Source organism: Crinia signifera, chromosome 8 (genome assembly GCF_055691185.1).
Source record: "Crinia signifera chromosome 8, ASM5569118v1, whole genome shotgun sequence".
Lineage (NCBI taxonomy): Eukaryota > Metazoa > Chordata > Amphibia > Anura > Myobatrachidae > Crinia > Crinia signifera.
The window spans coordinates 1,269,272-1,295,974 of record NC_139224.1 but is presented as its reverse complement, the minus strand read 5'-3'; the positions used below and the strand labels follow the sequence as shown (position 1 = coordinate 1,295,974).

The 26,703-nt window shown below is 50.4% G+C and overlaps 1 protein-coding gene across 3 annotated transcripts in view; it reads left to right on the top strand.

The window, feature by feature from the left end:
* The window catches only part of LOC146025610 (uncharacterized), a 37,475-nt gene extending 11,813 nt beyond the window's left edge, over positions 1-25,662 (top strand). For all 3 annotated transcript variants that reach the window (XM_083155551.1, XM_083155549.1, XM_083155550.1), the window contains exons 5-6: positions 1,226-1,358; positions 24,443-25,662. In XM_083155551.1, the coding sequence (XP_083011677.1) occupies positions 1,226-1,358; positions 24,443-24,613 (304 nt within the window). In that variant the 3' untranslated portion in view covers positions 24,614-25,662. The remainder of the gene's footprint in view (positions 1-1,225; positions 1,359-24,442) is intronic.
* Positions 25,663-26,703: the final 1,041 nt, after the last annotated feature.

Genomic DNA, 26,703 nt, shown 5'->3' with positions numbered 1-26,703 from the left:
CAGTGCTGTGAGGCAGTAATACTAACCATTACACCGTCCGTACTGCCCCGTATATATAACACATGGTGGGGATAGAACCCATGACCTCAGCGCTGTGAGGCAGTAATGCTAACCATTACACCATCCGTACTGTCCCGTATATATAACATGGTGGGGATAGAACCCATGACCTCAGTGCTGTGAGGCAGTAATGTAACCATTACACCGTCCGTACTGCCCCATATATATAACACATGGTGGGGATAGAACCCATGACCTCAGCGCTGTGAGGGAGTAATGCTAACCATTACACCATCCGTACTGCCCTGTATATATAACACATGGTGGGGATAGAACCCATGACCTCAGCGCTGTGAGGCAGTAATATAACCATTACACCATCCGTGCTGCCCCGTATATATAACACATGGGGGGAATGGGACCCATGACCTCAGCGCTGTGGGGCAGTAATGCTAACCATTACACCATCCGTACTGCCCCGTATATATACCACATGGTGGGAATGGGACCCATGACCTCAGCGCTGTGGGGCAGTAATGCTAACCATTACACCATCCGTACTGCCCTAGACCCCCCCCCCCCCGCAGACTCACCCTAACCGTACTCCCTTAGTGCCTAACCTTCCCACCCACACAGCCTAACCCCCCCCCTCACAGCCTGACCATCCCACCATAGTGCCTAACCCCCCCTTACAGTCTAACCTTAACCCCACCTTAGTGCCTAACCCCCACCCCCTCACAGGCCTATGATTAACCGTACTCCCTTAGTGCCTAACCTCCCCCCCATACAGCCTAACTCTAACCCCCCCCGCAGCCTCACCCTAACTGTACTCCCTTAGTGCCTAACCTTCCCCCCCATACAGCCTAACTCTAACCCCCCCCCCCCGCAGCCTCACCCTAACCATACTCCCTTAGTGCTTAACCCTAACCCTCTCTTCTTAGTGCACTAATCCTAGTCATCGTCCCGCCCCCCCAGTCTAATCCTGACCTCTATAGTGCCTACACCTAATTCTGGTGTCCCATGGCCTAACCATAAGGATCCCTGGCGTACACACGTTCGGCACTCTGGTGCTGGCATCCCTAACACCGGAATGCCGACCGAATCCCCTATTCACACACAAATGTTTGTAGGATAACACAGTGGGTGTGGGCGTTGCTCTGTGTGGAAGTCTCCGGTGATCTCCCCTCATCCACCTGGTTCATTTCAGTTTTTTTGTATTTTTTAGGTGGGCTAGAAATAATTTCGCCAGCTCCGGGGGGAAGCCGTTCTGGATCGACCCAAATGATTGTGAAAGTCAGCATATCATTGTGGATGACAATATCCGTGTGGGTGAAGCTGATACAATTGTGGATTGTAGGGTAAGTTTCATAGATTGCTGTATTATGGGCCTAATTCAGACCTGATCGCAGGGATCAGTTAGACCACGCCCCTGTGCGCAGCTGCGAATGGCGTTGCATCCATGTGAAGAGAGGGAAACCCATTTGCAATCACTCACCATCAAATGGATTGCCCCCACATGGAGCGTCCTGCAAGTCTAGACTTGGCACTGTGTTGGCCATGGGGAGATCGGACCCAATGCTGAGGTCAGTGTCCCTTCCTCCCAGCAGCTGGGATCCGCTTGCATTTTTCAGTGGCACTCCTAGAAAACACTTGGGGTGCCGCTCAAACCGCTGGTCGGCTGTCAGTCAGCCACGGTGCTTCCTGCGATCACAGGCCATGCGCATGGCCATTCCCCTGATAATTGGCGGGGCTGCGTTCAGAACTGAATCTGCCCCTTGATCAGGTGTGTGTGTGTGTGTGTGTATATATATGTGTGTGTGTGTGTGTGTGGGGGGGGGGGGGTTAAAAATTGCAGTATAAAGATAAAGCTGTAAAACATCTGTTGGCTACATGCAAAAGCGGCCAGTACTCACCCTGCACAGAAAATGTAACTCGCTCTGTACATGTTACATCTGCCCCACCTGCAATGCAGCATGGGTTTGTCCGTTTGAAAAGATTTTGCATCTGCAATCAACTCTGAATCAGGCCCAATGTCGGTTGCGGTTGGCCTAAATGTGCCACTAAATGTAACCAACAAATCATGGGATCAACAATAAAAAAAGGGACAGTCAATAGGTCGACTCTCTGACCCATACCCCAAAACTCCTGCCCAAGCTCTGCAGTGTTACACTGTCCGTCAGTGGGATTATGGAGCAGGAGTCCTCTCTGTAGGACAGTCACCCTGTTACACAGATACCTTCCTGACAGGCTACACTTCTATCTGCTGCTCTGCAGTGTTACACTGTCCGTCAGTGGGATTATGGAGCAGGAGTCCTCTCTGTAGGACAGTCACCCTGTTACACAGATACCTTCCTGACAGGCTACACTTCTATCTGCTGCTCTGCAGTGTTACACTGTCCGTCAGTGGGATTATGGAGCAGGAGTCCTCTCTGTAGGACAGTCACCCTGTTACACAGATACCTTCCTGACAGGCTACACTTCTATCTGCTGCTCTGCAGTGTTACACTGTCCGTCAGTGGGATTATGGAGCAGGAGTCATCTCTGTAGGACAGTCACCCTGTTACACAGATACCTTCCTGACAGGCTACACTTCTATCTGCTGCTCTGCAGTGTTACACTGTCCATCAGTGGGATGATGGAGCAGGAGTCCTCTCTGTAGGACAGTAACCCCGTTACACAGATACCTTCCTGACAGGCTACACTTCTATCTGCTGCTCTGCAGTGTTACACTGTCCGTCAGTGGGATTATGGAGCAGGAGTCCTCTCTGTAGGACAGTCACCCTGTTACACAGATACCTTCCTGACAGGCTACACTTCTATCTGCTGCTCTGCAGTGTTACACTGTCCGTCAGTGGGATTATGGAGCAGGAGTCCTCTCTGTAGGACAGTCACCCTGTTACACAGATACCTTCCTGACAGGCTACACTTCTATCTGCTGCTCTGCAGTGTTACACTGTCCGTCAGTGGGATTATGGAGCAGGAGTCATCTCTGTAGGACAGTCACCCTGTTACACAGATACCTTCCTGACAGGCTACACTTCTATCTGCTGCTCTGCAGTGTTACACTGTCCGTCAGTGGGATTATGGAGCAGGAGTCCTCTCTGTAGGACAGTCACCCTGTTACACAGATACCTTCCTGACAGGCTACACTTCTATCTGCTGCTCTGCAGTGTTACACTGTCCGTCAGTGGGATGATGGAGCAGGAGTCCTCTCTGTAGGACAGTCACCCTGTAACACAGATACCTTCCTGACAGGCTACACTTCTATCTGCTGCTCTGCAGTGTTACACTGTCCGTCAGTGGGATGATGGAGCAGGAGTCCTCTCTGTAGGACAGTCACCCTGTTACACAGATACCTTCCTGACAGGCTACACTTCTATCTGCTGCTCTGCAGTGTTACACTGTCCGTCAGTGGGATGATGGAGCAGGAGTCCTCTCTGTAGGACAGTCACCCTGTTACACAGATATCTTCCTGACAGGTTACACTTCTATCTGCTGCTCTGCAGTGTTACACTGTCCGTCAGTGGGATTATGGAGCAGGAGTCCTCTCTGTAGGACAGTCACCCTGTTACACAGATACCTTCCTGACAGGCTACACTTCTATCTGCTGCTCTGCAGTGTTACACTGTCCGTCAGTGGGATGATGGAGCAGGAGTCCTCTCTGTAGGACAGTCACCCTGTTACACAGATACCTTCCTGACAGGCTACACTTCTATCTGCTGCTCTGCAGTGTTACACTGTCCGTCAGTGGGATTATGGAGCAGGAGTCCTCTCTGTAGTACAGTAACCCTGTTACACAGATACCTTCCTGACAGGCTACACTTCTATCTGCTGCTCTGCAGTGTTACACTGTCCGTCAGTGGGATGATGGAGCAGGAGTCCTCTCTGTAGGACAGTCACCCTGTTACACAGATACCTTCCTGACAGGCTACACTTCTATCTGCTGCTCTGCAGTGTTACACTGTCCGTCAGTGGGATTATGGAGCAGGAGTCCTCTCTGTAGGACAGTCACCCTGTTACACAGATATCTTCCTGACAGGCTACACTTCTATCTGCTGCTCTGCAGTGTTACACTGTCCGTCAGTGGGATTATGGAGCAGGAGTCCTCTCTGTAGGACAGTCACCCTGTTACACAGATATCTTCCTGACAGGCTACACTTCTATCTGCTGCTCTGCAGTGTTACACTGTCCGTCAGTGGGATGATGGAGCAGGAGTCCTCTCTGTAGGACAGTCTCCCTGTTACACAGATACCTTCCTGACAGGCTACACTTCTATCTGCTGCTCTGCAGTGTTACACTGTCCGTCAGTGGGATTATGGAGTAGGAGTCCTCTCTGTAGGACAGTCACCCTGTTACACAGATACCTCCCTGACAGGCCACACTTCTATCTGCTGCTCTGCAGTGTTACACTGTCCGTCAGTGGGATTATGGAGCAGGAGTCCTCTCTGTAGGACAGTCACCCTGTTACACAGATACCTCCCTGACAGGCTACACTTCTATCTGCTGCTCTGCAGTGTTACACTGTCCGTCAGTGGGATTATGGAGTAGGAGTCCTCTCTGTAGGACAGTCAACCTGTTACACAGATACCTCCCTGACAGGCTACACTTCTATCCGCTGCTCTGCAGTGTTACACTGTCCGTCAGTGGGATTATGGAGCAGGAGTCCTCTCTGTAGGACAGTCACCCTGTTACACAGATACCTTCCTGACAGGCTACACTTCTATCTGCTGCTCTGCAGTGTTACACTGTCCGTCAGTGGGATGATGGAGCAGGAGTCCTCTCTGTAGGACAGTCACCCTGTTACACAGATACCTTCCTGACAGGCTACACTTCTATCTGCTGCTCTGCAGTGTTACACTGTCCGTCAGTGGGATGATGGAGTAGGAGTCCTCTCTGTAGGACAGTCACCCTGTTACACAGATACCTTCCTGACAGGCTACACTTCTATCTGCTGCTCTGCAGTGTTACACTGTCCGTCAGTGGGATTATGGAGCAGGAGTCCTCTCTGTAGGACAGTCACCCTGTTACACAGATACCTTCCTGACAGGCTACACTTCTATCTGCGGCTCTGCAGTGTTACACTGTCCGTCAGTGGGATTGTGGAGCAGGAGTCCTCTCTGTAGGACAGTCACCCTGTTACACAGATACCTTCCTGACAGGCTACACTTCTATCTGCTGCTCTGCAGTGTTACACTGTCCGTCAGTGGGATGATGGAGCAGGAGTCCTTTCTGTAGGACAGTCACCCTGTTACACAGATACCTTCCTGACAGGCTACACTTCTATCTGCGGCTCTGCAGTGTTACACTGTCCGTCAGTGGGATTATGGAGCAGGAGTCCTCTCTGTAGGACAGTCACCCTGTTACACAGATACCTTCCTGACAGGCTACACTTCTATCTGCTGCTCTGCAGTGTTACACTGTCCGTCAGTGGGATGATGGAGCAGGAGTCCTCTCTGTAGTACAGTCACCCTGTTACACAGATACCTTCCTGACAGGCTACACTTCTATCTGCTGCTCTGCAGTGTTACCCTGTCCGTCAGTGGGATGATGGAGCAGGAGTCCTCTCTGTAGGACAGTCACCCTGTTACACAGATACCTTCCTGACAGGCTACACTTCTATCTGCGGCTCTGCAGTGTTACACTGTCCGTCAGTGGGATTATGGAGTAGGAGTCCTCTCTGTAGGACAGTCACCCTGTTATAGAGATACCTTCCTGACAGGCTACACTTCTATCCGCTGCTCTGCAGTGTTACACTGTCCGTCAGTGGGATTATGGAGTAGGAGTCCTCTCTGTAGGACAGTCACCCTGTTACACAGATACCTTCCTGACAGGCTACACTTCTATCTGCTGCTCTGCAGTGTTACACTGTCCGTCAGTGGGATTATGGAGTAGGAGTCCTCTCTGTAGGACAGTCACCCTGTTACACAGATACCTTCCTGACAGGCTACACTTCTATCTGCTGCTCTGCAGTGTTACACTGTCCGTCAGTGGGATTATGGAGTAGGAGTCCTCTCTGTAGGACAGTCACCCTGTTATAGAGATACCTTCCTGACAGGCTACACTTCTATCTGCTGCTCTGCAGTGTTACACTGTCCGTCAGTGGGATTATGGAGTAGGAGTCCTCTCTGTAGGACAGTCACCCTGTTACACAGATACCTTCCTGACAGGCTACACTTCTATCTGCTGCTCTGCAGTGTTACACTGTCCGTCAGTGGGATTATGGAGCAGGAGTCCTGTCTGTAGGACAGTCACCCTGTTACACAGATACCTTCCTGACAGGCTACACTTCTATCTGCTGCTCTGCAGTGTTACACTGTCCGTCAGTGGGATTATGGAGCAGGAGTCCTCTCTGTAGGACAGTCACCCTGTTACACAGATACCTTCCTGACAGGCTACACTTCTATCTGCTGCTCTGCAGTGTTACACTGTCCGTCAGTGGGATGATGGAGCAGGAGTCCTGTCTGTAGGACAGTCACCCTGTTACACAGATACCTTCCTGACAGGCTACACTTCTATCTGCTGCTCTGCAGTGTTACACTGTCCGTCAGTGGGATGATGGAGCAGGAGTCCTCTCTGTAGGACAGTCACCCTGTTACACAGATACCTTCCTGACAGGCTACACTTCTATCTGCTGCTCTGCAGTGTTACACTGTCCATCAGTGGGATGATGGAGCAGGAGTCCTCTCTGTAGGACAGTCACCCTGTTACACAGATACCTTCCTGACAGGCTACACTTCTATCTGCTGCTCTGCAGTGTTACACTGTCCATCAGTGGGATGATGGAGCAGGAGTCCTCTCTGTACGACAGTCACCCTGTTACACAGATACCTTCCTGACAGGCTACACTTCTATCTGCTGCTCTGCAGTGTTACACTGTCCGTCAGTGGGATGATGGAGCAGGAGTCCTCTCTGTAGGACAGTCACCCTGTTACACAGATACCTTCCTGACAGGCTACACTTCTATCTGCTGCTCTGCAGTGTTACACTGTCCGTCAGTGGGATTACGGAGTAGGAGTCCTCTCTCTGTAGGACAGTCACCCTGTTACACAGATACCTTCCTGACAGGCTACACTTCTATCTGCTGCTCTGCAGTGTTACACTGTCCGTCAGTGGGATTATGGAGTAGGAGTCCTCTCTGTAGGACAGTCACCCTGTTATAGAGATACCTTCCTGACAGGCTACACTTCTATCTGCTGCTCTGCAGTGTTACACTGTCCGTCAGTGGTATTATGGAGTAGGAGTCCTCTCTGTAGGACAGTCACCCTGTTACACAGATACCTTCCTGACAGGCTACACTTCTATCTGCTGCTCTGCAGTGTTACACTGTCCGTCAGTGGGATTATGGAGCAGGAGTCCTGTCTGTAGGACAGTCACCCTGTTACACAGATACCTTCCTGACAGGCTACACTTCTATCTGCTGCTCTGCAGTGTTACACTGTCCGTCAGTGGGATTATGGAGCAGGAGTCCTCTCTGTAGGACAGTCACACTGTTACACAGATACCTTCCTGACAGGCTACACTTCTATCTGCGGCTCTGCAGTGTTACACTGTCCGTCAGTGGGATGATGGAGCAGGAGTCCTCTCTGTAGGACAGTCACCCTGTTACACAGATACCTTCCTGACAGGCTACACTTCTATCTGCTGCTCTGCAGTGTTACACTGTCCGTCAGTGGGATTATGGAGCAGGAGTCCTCTCTGTAGGACAGTCACCCTGTTACACAGATACCTTCCTGACAGGCTACACTTCTATCTGCTGCTCTGCAGTGTTACACTGTCCGTCAGTGGGATTATGGAGCAGGAGTCCTCTCTGTAGGACAGTCACCCTGTTACACAGATACCTTCCTGACAGGCTACACTTCTATCTGCTGCTCTGCAGTGTTACACTGTCCGTCAGTGGGATGATGGAGCAGGAGTCCTCTCTGTAGGACAGTCACCCTGTTACACAGATACCTTCCTGACAGGCTACACTTCTATCTGCTGCTCTGCAGTGTTACACTGTCCGTCAGTGGGATTATGGAGCAGGAGTCCTCTCTGTAGGCCGTTCCCCCTGTTACACAGATACCTTCCTGACAGGCTACACTTCTATCTGCTGCTCTGCAGTGTTACACTGTCCGTCAGTGGGATGATGGAGCAGGAGTCCTCTCTGTAGGACAGTCACCCTGTTATACAGATACCTTCCTGACAGGCTACACTTCTATCTGCTGCTCTGCAGTGTTACACTGTCCGTCAGTGGGATGATGGAGCAGGAGTCCTCTCTGTAGGACAGTCACCCTGTTACACAGATACCTTCCTGACAGGCTACACTTCTATCTGCTGCTCTGCAGTGTTACACTGTCCGTCAGTGGGATGATGAAGCAGGAGTCCTCTCTGTAGGACAGTCACCCTGTTACACAGATACCTTCCTGACAGGCTACACTTCTATCTGCTGCTCTGCAGTGTTACACTGTCCGTCAGTGGGATTATGGAGCAGGAGTCATCTCTGTAGGACAGTCACCCTGTTACACAGATACCTTCCTGACAGGCTACACTTCTATCTGCTGCTCTGCAGTGTTACACTGTCCGTCAGTGGGATAATGGAGCAGGAGTCCTCTCTGTAGGACAGTCACCCTGTTACACAGATACCTTCCTGACAGGCTACACTTCTATCTGCTGCTCTGCAGTGTTACACTGTCCGTCAGTGGGATTATGGAGCAGGAGTCCTCTCTGTAGGACAGTCACCCTGTTATACAGATACCTTCCTAACAGGCTACACTTCTATCTGCTGCTCTGCAGTGTTACACTGTCCGTCAGTGGGATGATGGAGTAGGAGTCCTCTCTGTAGGACAGTCACCCTGTTACACAGATACCTTCCTGACAGGCTACACTTCTGTCTGCTGCTCTGCAGTGTTACACTGTCCGTCAGTGGGATGATGGAGCAGGAGTCCTCTCTGTAGGACAGTCACCCTGTTACACAGATACCTTCCTGACAGGCTACACTTCTATCTGCTGCTCTGCAGTGTTACACTGTCCGTCAGTGGGATTATGGAGCAGGAGTCCTCTCTGTAGGACAGTCACCCTGTTACACAGATACCTTCCTGACAGGCTACACTTCTATCTGCTGCTCTGCAGTGTTACACTGTCCGTCAGTGGGATTATGGAGCAGGAGTCCTCTCTGTAGGACAGTCACCCTGTTACACAGATACCTTCCTGACAGGCTACACTTCTATCTGCTGCTCTGCAGTGTTACACTGTCCGTCAGTGGGATGATGGAGCAGGAGTCCTCTCTGTAGGACAGTCACCCTGTTACACAGATACCTTCCTGACAGGCTACACTTCTATCTGCTGCTCTGCAGTGTTACCCTGTCCGTCAGTGGGATGATGGAGCAGGAGTCCTCTCTGTAGGACAGTCACCCTGTTACACAGATACCTTCCTGAAAGGCTACACTTCTATCTGCTGCTCTGCAGTGTTACACTGTCCGTCAGTGGGATGATGGAGCAGGAGTCCTCTCTGTAGGACAGTCACCCTGTTACACAGATACCTTCCTGACAGGCTACACTTCTATCTGCTGCTCTGCAGTGTTACACTGTCCGTCAGTGGGATTATGGAGCAGGAGTCCTCTCTGTAGGACAGTCACCCTGTTACACAGATACCTTCCTGACAGGCTACACTTCTATCTGCTGCTCTGCAGTGTTACACTGTCCGTCAGTGGGATGATGGAGCAGGAGTCCTCTCTGTAGGACAGTCACCCTGTTACACAGATACCTTCCTGACAGGCTACACTTCTATCTGCTGCTCTGCAGTGTTACCCTGTCCGTCAGTGGGATGATGGAGCAGGAGTCCTCTCTGTAGGACAGTCACCCTGTTACACAGATACCTTCCTGACAGGCTACACTTCTATCTGCTGCTCTGCAGTGTTACACTGTCCGTCAGTGGGATGATGGAGCAGGAGTCCTCTCTGTAGGACAGTCACCCTGTTACACAGATACCTTCCTGACAGGCTACACTTCTATCTGCTGCTCTGCAGTGTTACCCTGTCCGTCAGTGGGATGATGGAGCAGGAGTCCTCTCTGTAGGGCAGTCTCCCTGTTACACAGATATCTTCCTGACAGGCTACACTTCTATCTGCTGCTCTGCAGTGTTACACTGTCCGTCAGTGGGATTATGGAGTAGGAGTCCTCTCTGTAGGACAGTCACCCTGTTACACAGATACCTTCCTGACAGGCTACACTTCTATCTGCTGCTCTGCAGTGTTACACTGTCCGTCAGTGGGATTACGGAGTAGGAGTCCTCTCTGTAGGACAGTCACCCTGTTACACAGATACCTTCCTGACAGGCTACACTTCTATCTGCTGCTCTGCAGTGTTACACTGTCCGTCAGTGGGATGATGGAGCAGGAGTCCTCTCTGTAGGACAGTCACCCTGTTACACAGATACCTTCCTGACAGGCTACACTTCTATCTGCTGCTCTGCAGTGTTACACTGTCCGTCAGTGGGATGATGGAGCAGGAGTCCTCTCTGTAGGACAATCACCCTGTTACACAGATACCTTCCTGACAGGCTACACTTCTATCTGCTGCTCTGCAGTGTTACACTGTCCGTCAGTGGGATTATGGAGCAGGAGTCCTCTCTGTAGGACAGTCACCCTGTTACACAGATACCTTCCTGACAGGCTACACTTCTATCTGCTGCTCTGCAGTGTTACACTGTCCGTCAGTGGGATTATGGAGCAGGAGTCCTCTCTGTAGGACAGTCACCCTGTTACACAGATACCTTCCTGACAGGCTACACTTCTATCTGCGGCTCTGCAGTGTTACACTGTCCGTCAGTGGGATTGTGGAGCAGGAGTCCTCTCTGTAGGACAGTCACCCTGTTACACAGATACCTTCCTGACAGGCTACACTTCTATCTGCTGCTCTGCAGTGTTACACTGTCCGTCAGTGGGATGATGGAGTAGGAGTCCTCTCTGTAGGACAGTCACCCTGTTACACAGATACCTTCCTGACAGGCTACACTTCTATCTGCTGCTCTGCAGTGTTACACTGTCCGTCAGTGGGATTATGGAGCAGGAGTCCTCTCTGTAGGACAGTCACCCTGTTACACAGATACCTTCCTGACAGGCTACACTTCTATCTGCGGCTCTGCAGTGTTACACTGTCCGTCAGTGGGATTGTGGAGCAGGAGTCCTCTCTGTAGGACAGTCACCCTGTTACACAGATACCTTCCTGACAGGCTACACTTCTATCTGCGGCTCTGCAGTGTTACACTGTCCGTCAGTGGGATTATGGAGCAGGAGTCCTCTCTGTAGTACAGTCACCCTGTTACACAGATACCTTCCTGACAGGCTACACTTCTATCTGCGGCTCTGCAGTGTTACACTGTCCGTCAGTGGGATTATGGAGTAGGAGTCCTCTCTGTAGGACAGTCACCCTGTTATAGAGATACCTTCCTGACAGGCTACACTTCTATCCGCTGCTCTGCAGTGTTACACTGTCCGTCAGTGGGATTATGGAGTAGGAGTCCTCTCTGTAGGACAGTCACCCTGTTACACAGATACCTTCCTGACAGGCTACACTTCTATCTGCTGCTCTGCAGTGTTACACTGTCCGTCAGTGGGATTATGGAGTAGGAGTCCTCTCTGTAGGACAGTCACCCTGTTACACAGATACCTTCCTGACAGGCTACACTTCTATCTGCTGCTCTGCAGTGTTACACTGTCCGTCAGTGGGATTATGGAGTAGGAGTCCTCTCTGTAGGACAGTCACCCTGTTATAGAGATACCTTCCTGACAGGCTACACTTCTATCTGCTGCTCTGCAGTGTTACACTGTCCGTCAGTGGGATTATGGAGTAGGAGTCCTCTCTGTAGGACAGTCACCCTGTTACACAGATACCTTCCTGACAGGCTACACTTCTATCTGCTGCTCTGCAGTGTTACACTGTCCGTCAGTGGGATTATGGAGCAGGAGTCCTGTCTGTAGGACAGTCACCCTGTTACACAGATACCTTCCTGACAGGCTACACTTCTATCTGCTGCTCTGCAGTGTTACACTGTCCGTCAGTGGGATTATGGAGCAGGAGTCCTCTCTGTAGGACAGTCACCCTGTTACACAGATACCTTCCTGACAGGCTACACTTCTATCTGCGGCTCTGCAGTGTTACACTGTCCGTCAGTGGGATTATGGAGCAGGAGTCCTCTCTGTAGGACAGTCACCCTGTTATAGAGATACCTTCCTGACAGGCTACACTTCTATCTGCTGCTCTGCAGTGTTACACTGTCCGTCAGTGGGATTATGGAGCAGGAGTCCTCTCTGTAGGACAGTCACCCTGTTACACAGATACCTTCCTGACAGGCTACACTTCTATCTGCTGCTCTGCAGTGTTACACTGTCCGTCAGTGGGATGATGGAGCAGGAGTCCTCTCTGTAGGACAGTCACCCTGTTACACATATACCTTCCTGACAGGCTACACTTCTATCTGCTGCTCTGCAGTGTTACACTGTCCGTCAGTGGGATGATGGAGCAGGAGTCCTCTCTGTAGGACAGTCACCCTGTTACACAGATACCTTCCTGACAGGCTACACTTCTATCTGCTGCTCTGCAGTGTTACACTGTCCGTCAGTGGGATTACGGAGTAGGAGTCCTCTCTGTAGGACAGTCACCCTGTTACACAGATACCTTCCTGACAGGCTACACTTCTATCTGCTGCTCTGCAGTGTTACACTGTCCGTCAGTGGGATTACGGAGCAGGAGTCCTCTCTGTAGGCCGTTCCCCCTGTTACACAGATACCTTCCTGACAGGCTACACTTCTATCTGCTGCTCTGCAGTGTTACACTGTCCGTCAGTGGGATGATGGAGCAGGAGTCCTCTCTGTAGGACAGTCACCCTGTTATACAGATACCTTCCTGACAGGCTACACTTCTATCTGCTGCTCTGCAGTGTTACACTGTCCGTCAGTGGGATGATGGAGCAGGAGTCCTCTCTGTAGGACAGTCACCCTGTTACACAGATACCTTCCTGACAGGCTACACTTCTATCTGCTGCTCTGCAGTGTTACACTGTCCGTCAGGGGGATTATGGAGCAGGAGTCCTCTCTGTAGGACAGTCACCCTGTTATACAGATACCTTCCTGACAGGCTACACTTCTATCTGCTGCTCTGCAGTGTTACACTTTCCGTCAGTGGGATGATGGAGCACGAGTCCTCTCTGTAGGACAGTCACCCTGTTACACAGATACCTTCCTGACAGGCTACACTTCTATCTGCTGCTCTGCAGTGTTACACTGTCCGTCAGTGGGATGATGGAGCAGGAGTCCTCTCTGTAGGACAGTCACCCTGTTACACAGATACCTTCCTGACAGGCTACACTTCTATCTGCTGCTCTGCAGCGTTACACTGTCCGTCAGTGGGATTATGGAGCAGGAGTCCTCTCTGTAGGACAGTCACCCTGTTACACAGATACCTTCCTGACAGGCTACACTTCTATCTGCTGCTCTGCAGTGTTACACTGTCCGTCAGTGGGATGATGGAGCAGGAGTCCTCTCTGTAGGACAGTCACCCTGTTACACAGATACCTTCCTGACAGGCTACACTTGTATCTGCTGCTCTGCAGTGTTACACTGTCCGTCAGGGGGATTATGGAGCAGGAGTCCTCTCTGTAGGACAGTCACCCTGTTACACAGATACCTTCCTGACAGGCTACACTTCTATCTGCTGCTCTGCAGTGTTACACTGTCCGTCAGTGGGATGATGGAGCAGGAGTCCTCTCTGTAGGACAGTCACCCTGTTATACAGATACCTTCCTGACAGGCTACACTTCTATCTGCTGCTCTGCAGTGTTACACTGTCCGTCAGTGGGATGATGGAGCACAAGTCCTCTCTGTAGGACAGTCACCCTGTTACACAGATACCTTCCTGACAGGCTACACTTCTATCTGCTGCTCTGCAGTGTTACACTGTCCGTCAGTGGGATGATGGAGCAGGAGTCCTCTCTGTAGGACAGTCACCCTGTTACACAGATACCTTCCTGACAGGCTACACTTCTATCTGCTGCTCTGCAGCGTTACACTGTCCGTCAGTGGGATTATGGAGCAGGAGTCCTCTCTGTAGGACAGTCACCCTGTTACACAGATACCTTCCTGACAGGCTACACTTCTATCTGCTGCTCTGCAGTGTTACACTGTCCGTCAGTGGGATGATGGAGCAGGAGTCCTCTCTGTAGGACAGTCACACAGTTATACAGATACCTTCCTGACAGGCTACACTTCTATCTGCGGCTCTGCAGTGTTACACTGTCCGTCAGTGGGATTACGGAGTAGGAGTCCTGTCTGTAGGACAGTCACCCTGTTACACAGATACCTTCCTGACAGGCTACACTTCTATCTGCTGCTCTGCAGTGTTACACTGTCCGTCAGTGGGATGATGGAGCAGGAGTCCTCTCTGTAGGACAGTCACCCTGTTACACAGATACCTTCCTGACAGGCTACACTTCTATCTGCTGCTCTGCAGTGTTACACTGTCCGTCAGTGGGATTATGGAGCAGGAGTCCTCTCTGTAGGACAGTCACCCTGTTACACAGATACCTTCCTGACAGGCTACACTTCTATCTGCTGCTCTGCAGTGTTACACTGTCCGTCAGTGGGATTACGGAGTAGGAGTCATCTCTGTAGGACAGTCACCCTGTTACACAGATATCTTCCTGACAGGCTACACTTCTATCTGCTGCTCTGCAGTGTTACACTGTCCGTCAGTGGGATTATGGAGCAGGAGTCCTCTCTGTAGGACAGTCACCCTGTTACACAGATACCTTTATGACAGGCTACACTTCTATCTGCTGCTCTGCAGTGTTACACTGTCCGTCAGTGGGATAATGGAGCAGGAGTCCTCTCTGTAGCACAGTCACCCTGTTACACAGATACCTTCCTGACAGGCTACACTTCTATCTGCTGCTCTGCAGTGTTACACTGTCCGTCAGTGGGATTACGGAGTAGGAGTCCTCTCTGTAGTACAGTCACCCTGTTACACAGATACCTTCCTGACAGGCTACACTTCTATCTGCTGCTCTGCAGTGTTACACTGTCCGTCAGTGGGATGATGGAGCAGGAGTCCTCTCTGTAGGACAGTCACCCTGTTACACAGATACCTTCCTGACAGGCTACACTAATATCTGCTGCTCTGCAGTGTTACACTGTCCGTCAGTGGGATGATGGAGCAGGAGTCCTCTCTGTAGGACAGTCACCCTGTTACACAGATACCTTCCTGACAGGCTACACTTCTATCTGCTGCTCTGCAGTGTTACACTGTCCGTCAGTGGGATTATGGAGCAGGAGTCCTCTCTGTAGGACAGTCACCCTGTTACACAGTTACCTTCCTGACAGGCTACACTTCTATCTGCTGCTCTGCAGTGTTACACTGTCCGTCAGTGGGATTATGGAGCAGGAGTCCTCTCTGTAGGACAGTCACCCTGTTACACAGATACCTTCCTGACAGGCTACACTTCTATCTGCTGCTCTGCAGTGTTACACTGTCCGTCAGTGGGATTATGGAGCAGGAGTCCTCTCTGTAGGACAGTCACCCTGTTACACAGATACCTTCCTGACAGGCTACACTTCTATCTGCTGCTCTGCAGTGTTACACTGTCCGTCAGTGGGATTATGGAGCAGGAGTCCTCTCTGTAGGACAGTCACCCTGTTACACAGATACCTTCCTGACAGGCTACACTTCTATCTGCTGCTCTGCAGTGTTACACTGTCCGTCAGTGGGATTATTTAGCAGGAGTCCTCTCTGTAGGACAGTCACCCTGTTACACAGATACCTTCCTGACAGGCTACACTTCTATGTGCTGCTCTGCAGCGTTACACTGTCCGTCAGTGGGATGATGGAGCAGGAGTCCTCTCTGTAGGACAGTCACCCTGTTACACAGATACCTTCCTGACAGGCTACACTTCTATCTGCTGCTCTGCAGCGTTACACTGTCCGTCAGTGGGATGATGGAGCTGGAGTCCTCTCTGTAGGACAGTCACCCTGTTACACAGATACCTTCCTGACAGGCTACACTTCTATCTGCTGCTCTGCAGTGTTACACTGTCCGTCAGTTGGATGATGGAGCAGGAGTCCTCTCTGTAGCACAGTCACCCTGTTACACAGATACCTTCCTGACAGGCTACACTTCTATCTGCTGCTCTGCAGTGTTACACTGTCCGTCAGTGGGATAATGGAGCAGGAGTCCTCTCTGTAGGACAGTCACCCTGTTACATAGATACCTTCCTGACAGGCTACACTTCTATCTGCTGCTCTGCAGTGTTACACTGTCCGTCAGTGGGATTATGGAGCAGGAGTCCTCTCTGTAGGACAGTCACCCTGTTACACAGATACCTTCCTGACAGGCTACACTTCTATCTGCTGCTCTGCAGTGTTACACTGTCCGTCAGTGGGATGATGGAGCACGAGTCCTCTCTGTAGGACAGTCACCCTGTTACACAGATACCTTCCTGACAGGCTACACTTCTATCTGCTGCTCTGCAGTGTTACACTGTCCGTCAGTGGGATTATGGAGCAGGAGTCCTCTCTGTAGGCCGTTCCCCCTGTTACACAGATACCTTCCTGACAGGCTACACTTCTATCTGCTGCTCTGCAGTGTTACACTGTCCGTCAGTGGGATGATGGAGCAGGAGTCCTCTCTGTAGGACAGTCACCCTGTTACACAGATACCTTCCTGACAGGCTACACTTCTATCTGCTGCTCTGCAGTGTTACCCTGTCCGTCAGTGGGATGATGGAGCAGGAGTCCTCTCTGTAGGACAGTCACCCTGTTACACAGATACCTTCCTGACAGGCTACACTTCTATCTGCTGCTCTGCAGTGTTACACTGTCCGTCAGTGGGATGATGGAGCAGGAGTCCTCTCTGTAGGACAGTCACCCTGTTACACAGATACCTTCCTGACAGGCTACACTTCTATCTGCTGCTCTGCAGTGTTACCCTGTCCGTCAGTGGGATGATGGAGCAGGAGTCCTCTCTGTAGGACAGTCACCCTGTTACACAGATACCTTCCTGACAGGCTACACTTCGATCTGCTGCTCTGCAGTGTTACACTGTCCGTCAGTGGGATGATGGAGCACGAGTCCTCTCTGTAGGACAGTCACCCTGTTACACAGATACCTTCCTGACAGGCTACACTTCTATCTGCTGCTCTGCAGTGTTACACTGTCCGTCAGTGGGATGATGGAGCAGGAGTCCTCTCTGTAGGACAGTCACCCTGTTACACAGATACCTTCCTGACAGGCTACACTTCTATCTGCTGCTCTGCAGTGTTACCCTGTCCGTCAGTGGGATGATGGAGCAGGAGTCCTCTCTGTAGGACAGTCACCCTGTTACACAGATACCTTCCTGACAGGCTACACTTCTATCTGCTGCTCTGCAGTGTTACACTGTCCGTCAGTGGGATGATGGAGCAGGAGTCCTGTCTGTAGGACAGTCACCCTGTTACACAGATACCTTCCTGACAGGCTACACTTCTATCTGCTGCTCTGCAGTGTTACACTGTCCGTCAGTGGGATGATGGAGCAGGAGTCCTCTCTGTAGGACAGTCACCCTGTTACACAGATATCTTCCTGACAGGCTACACTTCTCTCTGCTGCTCTGCAGTGTTACACTGTCCAACAGTGGGATTATGGAGCAGGAGTCCTCTCTGTAGGACAGTCTCCCTGTTACACAGATATCTTCCTGACAGGCTACACTTCTATCTGCTGCTCTGCAGTGTTACACTGTCCGTCAGTGGGATGATGGAGCAGGAGTCCTCTCTGTAGGACAGTCTCCCTGTTACACAGATATCTTCCTGACAGGCTACACTTCTATCTGCTGCTCTGCAGTGTTACACTGTCCGTCAGTGGGATTATGGGAGCAGGAGTCCTCTCTGTAGGACAGTCACCCTGTTACACAGATACCTTCCTGACAGGCTACACTTCTATCTGCTGCTCTGCAGTGTTACACTGTCCGTCAGTGGGATGATGGAGCAGGAGTCCTCTCTGTTGGACAGTCACCCTGTTACACAGATACCTTCCTGACAGGCTACACTTCTATCTGCTGCTCTGCAGTGTTACACTGTCCGTCAGTGGGATGAGGGAGCAGGAGTCCTCTCTGTAGGACAGTCACCCTGTTACACAGATATCTTCCTGACAGGCTACACTTCTATCTGCTGCTCTGCAGTGTTACACTGTCCGTCAGTGGGATGATGGAGCAGGAGTCCTCTCTGTAGGACAGTCTCCCTGTTACACAGATATCTTCCTGACAGGCTACACTTCTATCTGCTGCTCTGCAGTGTTACACTGTCCGTCAGTGGGATTATGGGAGCAGGAGTCCTCTCTGTAGGACAGTCACCCTGTTACACAGATACCTTCCTGACAGGCTACACTTCTATCTGCTGCTCTGCAGTGTTACACTGTCCGTCAGTGGGATGATGGAGCAGGAGTCCTCTCTGTTGGACAGTCACCCTGTTACACAGATACCTTCCTGACAGGCTACACTTCTATCTGCTGCTCTGCAGTGTTACACTGTCCGTCAGTGGGATGATGGAGCAGGAGTCCTCTCTGTAGGACAGTCACCCGGTTATACAGATATCTTCCTGACAGGCTACACTTCTATCTGCTGCTCTGCAGTGTTACACTGTACGTCAGTGGGATGATGGAGCAGGAGTCCTCTCTGTAGGACAGTCACCCTGTTACACAGATACCTTCCTGACAGGCTACACTTCTATCTGCTGCTCTGCAGTGTTACACTGTCCGTCAGTGGGATTATGGAGCAGGAGTCCTCTCTGTAGGACAGTCACCCTGTTACACAGATACCTTCCTGACAGGCTACACTTCTATCTGCTGCTCTGCAGTGTTACACTGTCCGTCAGTGGGATTATGGAGCAGGAGTCCTCTCTGTAGGACAGTCACCCTGTTACACAGATACCTTCCTGACAGGCTACACTTCTATCTGCTGCTCTGCAGTGTTACACTGTCCGTCAGTGGGATTATGGAGCAGGAGTCCTCTCTGTAGGACAGTCACCCTGTTATACAGATATCATCCTGACAGGCTACACTTCTATCTGCTGCTCTGCAGCGTTACACTGTCCGTCAGTGGGATGATGGAGCAGGAGTCCTCTCTGTAGGACAGTCACCCTGTTACACAGATACCTTCCTGATAGGCTACACTTCTATCTGCTGCTCTGCAGTGTTACACTGTCCGTCAGTGGGATTATGGAGCAGGAGTCCTGTCTGTAGGACAGTCACCCTGTTACACAAATACCTTCCTGACAGGCTACACTTCTATCTGCTGCTCTGCAGTGTTACACTGTCCGTCAGTGGGATTATGGAGCAGGAGTCCTCTCTGTAGGACAGTCACCCTGTTACACAGATACCTTCCTTACAGTCTACACTTCTATCTGCTGCTCTGCAGTGTTACACTGTCCGTCAGTGGGATGATGGAGCAGGAGTCCTCTCTGTAGGACAGTCACCCTGTTACACAGATACCTTCCTGACAGGCTACACTTCTATCTGCTGCTCTGCAGTGTTACACTGTCCGTCAGTGGGATTATGGAGCAGGAGTCCTCTCTGTAGGACAGTCACCCTGTTACACAGATACCTTCCTGACAGGCTACACTTCTATCTGCTGCTCTGCAGTGTTACACTGTCCGTCAGTGGGATTATGGAGCAGGAGTCCTCTCTGTAGGACAGTCACCCTGTTACACAGATATCTTCCTGACAGGCTACACTTCTATCTGCTGCTCTGCAGTGTTACACTGTCCGTCAGTGGGATGATGGAGCAGGAGTCCTCTCTGTAGGACAGTCACCCTGTTACACAGATACCTTCCTGACAGGCTACACTTCTATCTGCTGCTCTGCAGTGTTACACTGTCCGTCAGTGGGATGATGGAGCAGGAGTCCTCTCTGTAGGACAGTCACCCTGTTACACAGATACCTTCCTGACAGGCTACACTTCTATCTGCTGCTCTGCAGTGTTACACTGTCCGTCAGTGGGATTATGGAGCAGGAGTCCTCTCTGTAGGACAGTCATCCCGTTACACAGATACCTTCCTGACAGGCTACACTTCTATCTGCTGCTCTGCAGTGTTACACTGTCCGTCAGTGGGATTATGGAGCAGGAGTCCTCTCTGTAGGACAGTCACCCTGTTATACAGATATCTTCCTGACAGGCTACACTTCTATCTGCTGCTCTGCAGTGTTACACTGTCCGTCAGTGGGATTATGGAGCAGGAGTCCTCTCTGTAGGACAGTCACCCTGTTACACAGATACCTTCCTGACAGGCTACACTTCTATCTGCTGCTCTGCAGTGTTACACTGTCCGTCAGTGGGATGATGGAGCAGGAGTCCTCTCTGTAGGACAGTCACCCTGTTACACAGATACCTTCCTGACAGGCTACACTTCTATCTGCTGCTCTGCAGTGTTACACTGTCCGTCAGTGGGATTATGGAGCAGGAGTCCTCTCTGTAGGACAGTCATCCCGTTACACAGATACCTTCCTGACAGGCTACACTTCTATCTGCTGCTCTGCAGTGTTACACTGTCCGTCAGTGGGATTATGGAGCAGGAGTCCTCTCTGTAGGACAGTCACCCTGTTATACAGATATCTTCCTGACAGGCTACACTTCTATCTGCTGCTCTGCAGTGTTACACTGTCCGTCAGTGGGATTATGGAGCAGGAGTCCTCTCTGTAGGACAGTCACCCTGTTACACAGATACCTTCCTGACAGGCTACACTTCTATCTGCTGCTCTGCAGTGTTACACTGTCCGTCAGTGGGATTATGGAGCAGGAGTCCTGTCTGTAGGACAGTCACCCTGTTATACAGATATCTTTCTGACAGGCTACACTTATATCTGCTGCTCTGCAGTGTTACACTGTCCGTCAGTGGGATGATGGAGCAGGAGTCCTGTCTGTAGGACAGTCACCCTGTTACACAGATACCTTCCTGACAGGCTACACTTCTATCTGCTGCTCTGCAGTGTTACACTGTCCGTCAGTGGGATTATGGAGCAGGAGTCCTCTCTGTAGGACAGTCACCCTGTTACACAGATACCTTCCTGACAGGCTACACTTCTATCTGCTGCTCTGCAGTGTTACACTGTCCGTCAGTGGGATTACGGAGTAGGAGTCCTCTCTGTAGGACAGTCACCCTGTTACACAGATACCTTCCTGACAGGCTACACTTCTATCTGCTGCTCTGCAGTGTTACACTGTCCGTCAGTGGGATGATGGAGTAGGAGTCCTCTCTGTAGGACAGTCACCCTGTTACACAGATACCTTCCTGACAGGCTACACTTCTATCTGCTGCTCTGCAGTGTTACACTGTCCGTCAGTGGGATTATGGAGCAGGAGTCCTCTCTGTAGGACAGTCACCCTGTTACACAGATACCTTCCTGACAGGCTACACTTCTATCTGCTGCTCTGCAGTGTTACACTGTCCGTCAGTGGGATTATGGAGCAGGAGTCCTCTCTGTAGGACAGTCACCCTGTTACACAGATACCTTCCTGACAGGCTACACTTCTATCTGCTGCTCTGCAGTGTTACACTGTCCGTCAGTGGGATTATGGAGCAGGAGTCCTCTCTGTAGGACAGTCACCCTGTTACACAGATACCTTCCTGACAGGCTACACTTCTATCTGCTGCTCTGCAGTGTTACACTGTCCATCAGTGGGATGATGGAGCAGGAGTCCTCTCTCTGTAGGACAGTCACCCTGTTACACAGATACCTTCCTGACAGGCTACACTTCTATCTGCTGCTCTGCAGTGTTACACTGTCCGTCAGTGGGATGATGGAGCAGGAGTCCTCTCTGTAGGACAGTCACCCTGTTACACAGATACCTTCCTGACAGGCTACACTTCTATCTGCTGCTCTGCAGTGTTACACTGTCCGTCAGTGGGATTATGGAGCAGGAGTCCTCTCTGTAGGACAGTCACCCTGTTACACAGATACCTTCCTGACAGGCTACACTTCTATCTGCTGCTCTGCAGTGTTACACTGTCCATCAGTGGGATGATGGAGCAGGAGTCCTCTCTCTGTAGGACAGTCACCCTGTTACACAGATACCTTCCTGACAGGCTACACTTCTATCTGCTGCTCTGCAGTGTTACACTGTCCGTCAGTGGGATGATGGAGCAGGAGTCCTCTCTGTAGGACAGTCACCCTGTTACACAGATACCTTCCTGACAGGCTACACTTGTATCTGCTGCTCTGCAGTGTTACACTGTCCGTCAGTGGGATGATGGAGCAGGAGTCCTCTCTGTAGGACAGTCACCCTGTTACACAGATACCTTCCTGACAGGCTACACTTCTATCTGCTGCTCTGCAGTGTTACACTGTCCGTCAGTGGGATGATGGAGCAGGAGTCCTCTCTGTAGGACAGTCACCCTGTTACACAGATACCTTCCTGACAGGCTACACTTCTATCTGCTGCTCTGCAGTGTTACACTGTCCGTCAGTGGGATGATGGAGCAGGAGTCCTCTCTGTAGGACAGTCACCCTGTTACACAGATACCTTCCTGACAGGCTACACTTCTATCTGCTGCTCTGCAGTGTTACACTGTCCGTCAGTGGGATGATGGAGCAGGAGTCCTCTCTGTAGGACAGTCACCCTGTTACACAGATACCTTCCTGACAGGCTACACTTCTATCTGCTGCTCTGCAGTGTTACACTGTCCGTCAGTGGGATTATGGAGCAGGAGTCCTGTCTGTAGGACAGTCACCCTGTTACACAGATACCTTCCTGACAGGCTACACTTCTATCTGCTGCTCTGCAGTGTTACACTGTCCGTCAGTGGGATTATGGAGTAGGAGTCCTCTCTGTAGGACAGTCACCCTGTTACACAGATACCTTCCTGACAGGCTACACTTCTATCTGCTGCTCTGCAGTGTTACACTGTCCGTCAGTGGGATAATGGAGCAGGAGTCCTCTCTGTAGGACAGTCACCCTGTTACACAGATACCTTCCTGACAGGCTACACTTCTATCTGCTGCTCTGCAGTGTTACACTGTCCGTCAGTGGGATGATGGAGCAGGAGTCCTCTCTGTAGGACAGTCACCCTGTTACACAGATACCTTCCTGACAGGCTACACTTCTATCTGCTGCTCTGCAGTGTTACACTGTCCGTCAGTGGGATGATGGAGCAGGAGTCCTCTCTGTAGGACAGTCACCCTGTTACACAGATACCTTCCTGACAGGCTACACTTCTATCTGCTGCTCTGCAGTGTTACACTGTCCGTCAGTGGGATTATGGAGCAGGAGTCCTCTCTGTAGGACAGTCACCCTGTTACACAGATACCTTCCTGACAGGCTACACTTCTATCTGCTGCTCTGCAGTGTTACACTGTCCGTCAGTGGGATGATGGAGCAGGAGTCCTGTCTGTAGGACAGTCACCCTGTTACACAGATACCTTCCTGACAGGCTACACTTCTATCTGCTGCTCTGCAGTGTTACACTGTCCGTCAGTGGGATGATGGAGCAGGAGTCCTGTCTGTAGGACAGTCACCCTGTTACACAGATACCTTCCTGACAGGCTACACTTCTATCTGCTGCTCTGCAGTGTTACACTGTCCGTCAGTGGGATTATGGAGCATGATTCCTCTCTGTAGGACAGTCACCCTGTTACACAGATACCTTCCTGACAGGCTACACTTCTATCTGCTGCTCTGCGTGTATTGTCCCTGCTAGAATCGCATTCTACATAGAACATCCAGTAGGGAATATATCATGTAATTGCAGATCCCCTTTCCCCTCCATCCTTATATCCGTTGCCCACTGAGCAGTTTGTATATTTATAGCTACAGTCTCTGCCCGTGTCACATGCGTGCCGTGGTGACAGCCATACAGTCAGATGGACCGATGTCCTCATGCTGCGCGCTGCTAGTTCATTAGGATGTTCCGGAGCCGTGTAATGAAGCGAGGTGCGAATCACACCCAGAGGGGAAGGATCTAGAACACAGAAACAAAGGCTCTCAGTCTGGCTCCCAGCACACGTCCCCTCTTATATATCACACCCGTTCTTAGCCCTAGTGTCGCTGGGCCTCCTATACAGTGACTGCATGAGGAGACTTCTACAAGGGGGGGTTGTCAGTATATCTATGTGCTCAATAACAATGTCAGAGGCTGTGTTACCCATGGGTAACTGGCGGGGCGGACAGTATATGGCATAGAGTGTAGTGTGCTAGCGGTATTCAGAATCATGTGACTGTTGTGTTTGTTAGTGTTACTTCCTAGTGTCTGCGGGCCCAACACTGACATACGCAATGCCTGATCTTCACAGAGCTGCAAGATGCTTTTGCTAATGCGTGTGCGCATATATCCCTAAATACCCGAGGCATCCATCTTATTACAGACAGCCAGTAGTAATGAGACTCGAATGAGTTCCGGATTCTCTGTGGTGAATCTATATTACTTGCTGACATGCGTTTCTACTGCTTCAGGTGCTTCTAGAAAAGGGGTTCAGGAAAGTGCCCACATCCGAGCTGTACGACGTGTGCCTGGTGCAGACGGACCTCCTCAGAGCCATTGCGGAGAAGGACTACTTCCTGGACTGCATCACAAGGTGTGAGGAAAACTATGAACGTTATCTCCAGAACTTCAAGTTGGAATAGTCCGAGGTGGCACTGAAAATGATTTTCTTATTTATACATGAAGAACTGATGCTTTTTATTGATTTGGTTTGTTACTCACACTCCTGTTACTGGTAACGTATATCACATATTAACACTCGCTCAGGGAGTTTTCCTGGTTACTTGAAGGAGTGTAAATAAAGTGACTTAGTGACTTGGTGCGCTTATATACCAGTAGCAGGTGCCATCCAATAACACCCAGCAAAGCAGTAAAATAGAAAATAAAAACTTGTTGTTCAGCGCTTAGGTTGTTCCCTTAAATATATCAAATCACCAACAGTGGATGAGAAGAATTAGGATAAAATGTCACCACAATTTTTCTTCCATTGGATGAAACAAAAAATCCTGATGTACAAATGGCTCTCTTATAGGCCCTTAATCAGATCTGATCGCAGTACAAAGTTGTTCTCAAAATGGACAAAACCATGTTCACTGCAGGTGGGGCAGATGTAACATGCGCAGAGAGAGTTATTTTGTTTCTGTGCAGGGTAAATAATGGCTGTATTATTTTTACACTGCAATTTAGATTTCAGTTTCAACACACCCCACCCAAATGTAACTCTCTGCACATGTTACATCTGCCCCACCTGCAGTGCACATGGTTTTGCCCATTTTGAGAACAAATTTGTACTGCAATCAGATCTGAATAAGGGCCATAGGGACACATTCTCTAAGCTTCAAAAGTGATAAAATGGAGAGTGATAAACAGCCAGCCAATCAGCTCCTGCCTGACATTTTTCAAACACAGTCTGTGACATGGCAGGTAGGAGCTGATTGGCTGGCTGTTTATCACTTTTGAAGCTTAGAAAATCTGGCCCATAGTGAGGTCCTTCTCAATCATGACATGTAAGTAAAAGATAAAACAAATAGTGCAAAACGTTTAACACTTATACTTTAATAAAGATTTACACTTACAACATGGAGGATAAAACAAGCATGTTTTTTTTCGCCATGATTCACCGAGTAGCAATCGCTACCTTTTTATGGTGAAGTGGAATGTGAACTTTTAAAATAAAGTGTTTTGTTTTTTACATTTGTTGTCAAAAAAATCAGGAATTTTATTCTGAGGAGGGGCATGCTCACATGAATATATATTTAATTAAAAAAAAAATATATATATATTTTTTTTTTTACACTGACCAGCCAGCAGGGAGCGCCGGAGCCGAGCCGCTCATTAGATATTCATATATTCATTGCACCCGATCGTTACATATGCATGATCGGGTGTAGTGAATATACCCGGTCCCCTGCTGGCACCCCCGGGGGGCAGCCTGTGCTGCCTGGCACCCGGGGAGCCCACCTCCCCCCCACGTACGCTCTGGGGCAGGCAGAGAGACTTCCATCTCTCTGCCTGCCACCGTCCTCAGGCTCCCTGCGGCGTTCGCCGCAGGAGCTCATATTCGCCGGTCAGGGGCAGCGAGCTCCTGACTCGTTGAATACCGGAGCCGGCAAGGCTCCGGAACGTGGCGAATGTGCAGCGAATCCTAAACAGGATTCGCTGCACCTCGCCGGTATTCACATTGAATACCACCCTATGTAAGTTTGTCTTTTGTCATGTTTTTTGTGTTGTGTGTATTTGATTGACAGTCAAATTGAAATGTATTAAACGACTGATTATCAATTTACAACTGCCCCATATATTTTAGACAAAGAAGTTCATTAAAAGTTATGTTTTAAAGTGAATAATCAAATCATTTAATTGAATATTACAAAGAGTGCGCCCAAAAAGACACATTTGTCTTACCGTTTGCCCCCTTCTATTCAGTGACAAATACTGAATGTGTTGGGCGCACCGCCAATCCATGACTACACATAATTCATACAGGTAGTCTTTCATATTGGTCAAACTAATGATTGTCTATGAATGCCATAATTAATGACCAAGTCTGTGCGGATCCACAACCCTTTTTCTGGAGGAATGCGGCAGGGCGGGCCCGCTGACGTCACAAATGTGGGCAGCCGAACCCGACGATGTCACAAATGTGGGCGGGCCCGCTGACGTCACAAATGTGGGCAGCCGAACCCGACGATGTCACAAATGTGGGCGGGCCCGCTGACGTCACAAATGTGGG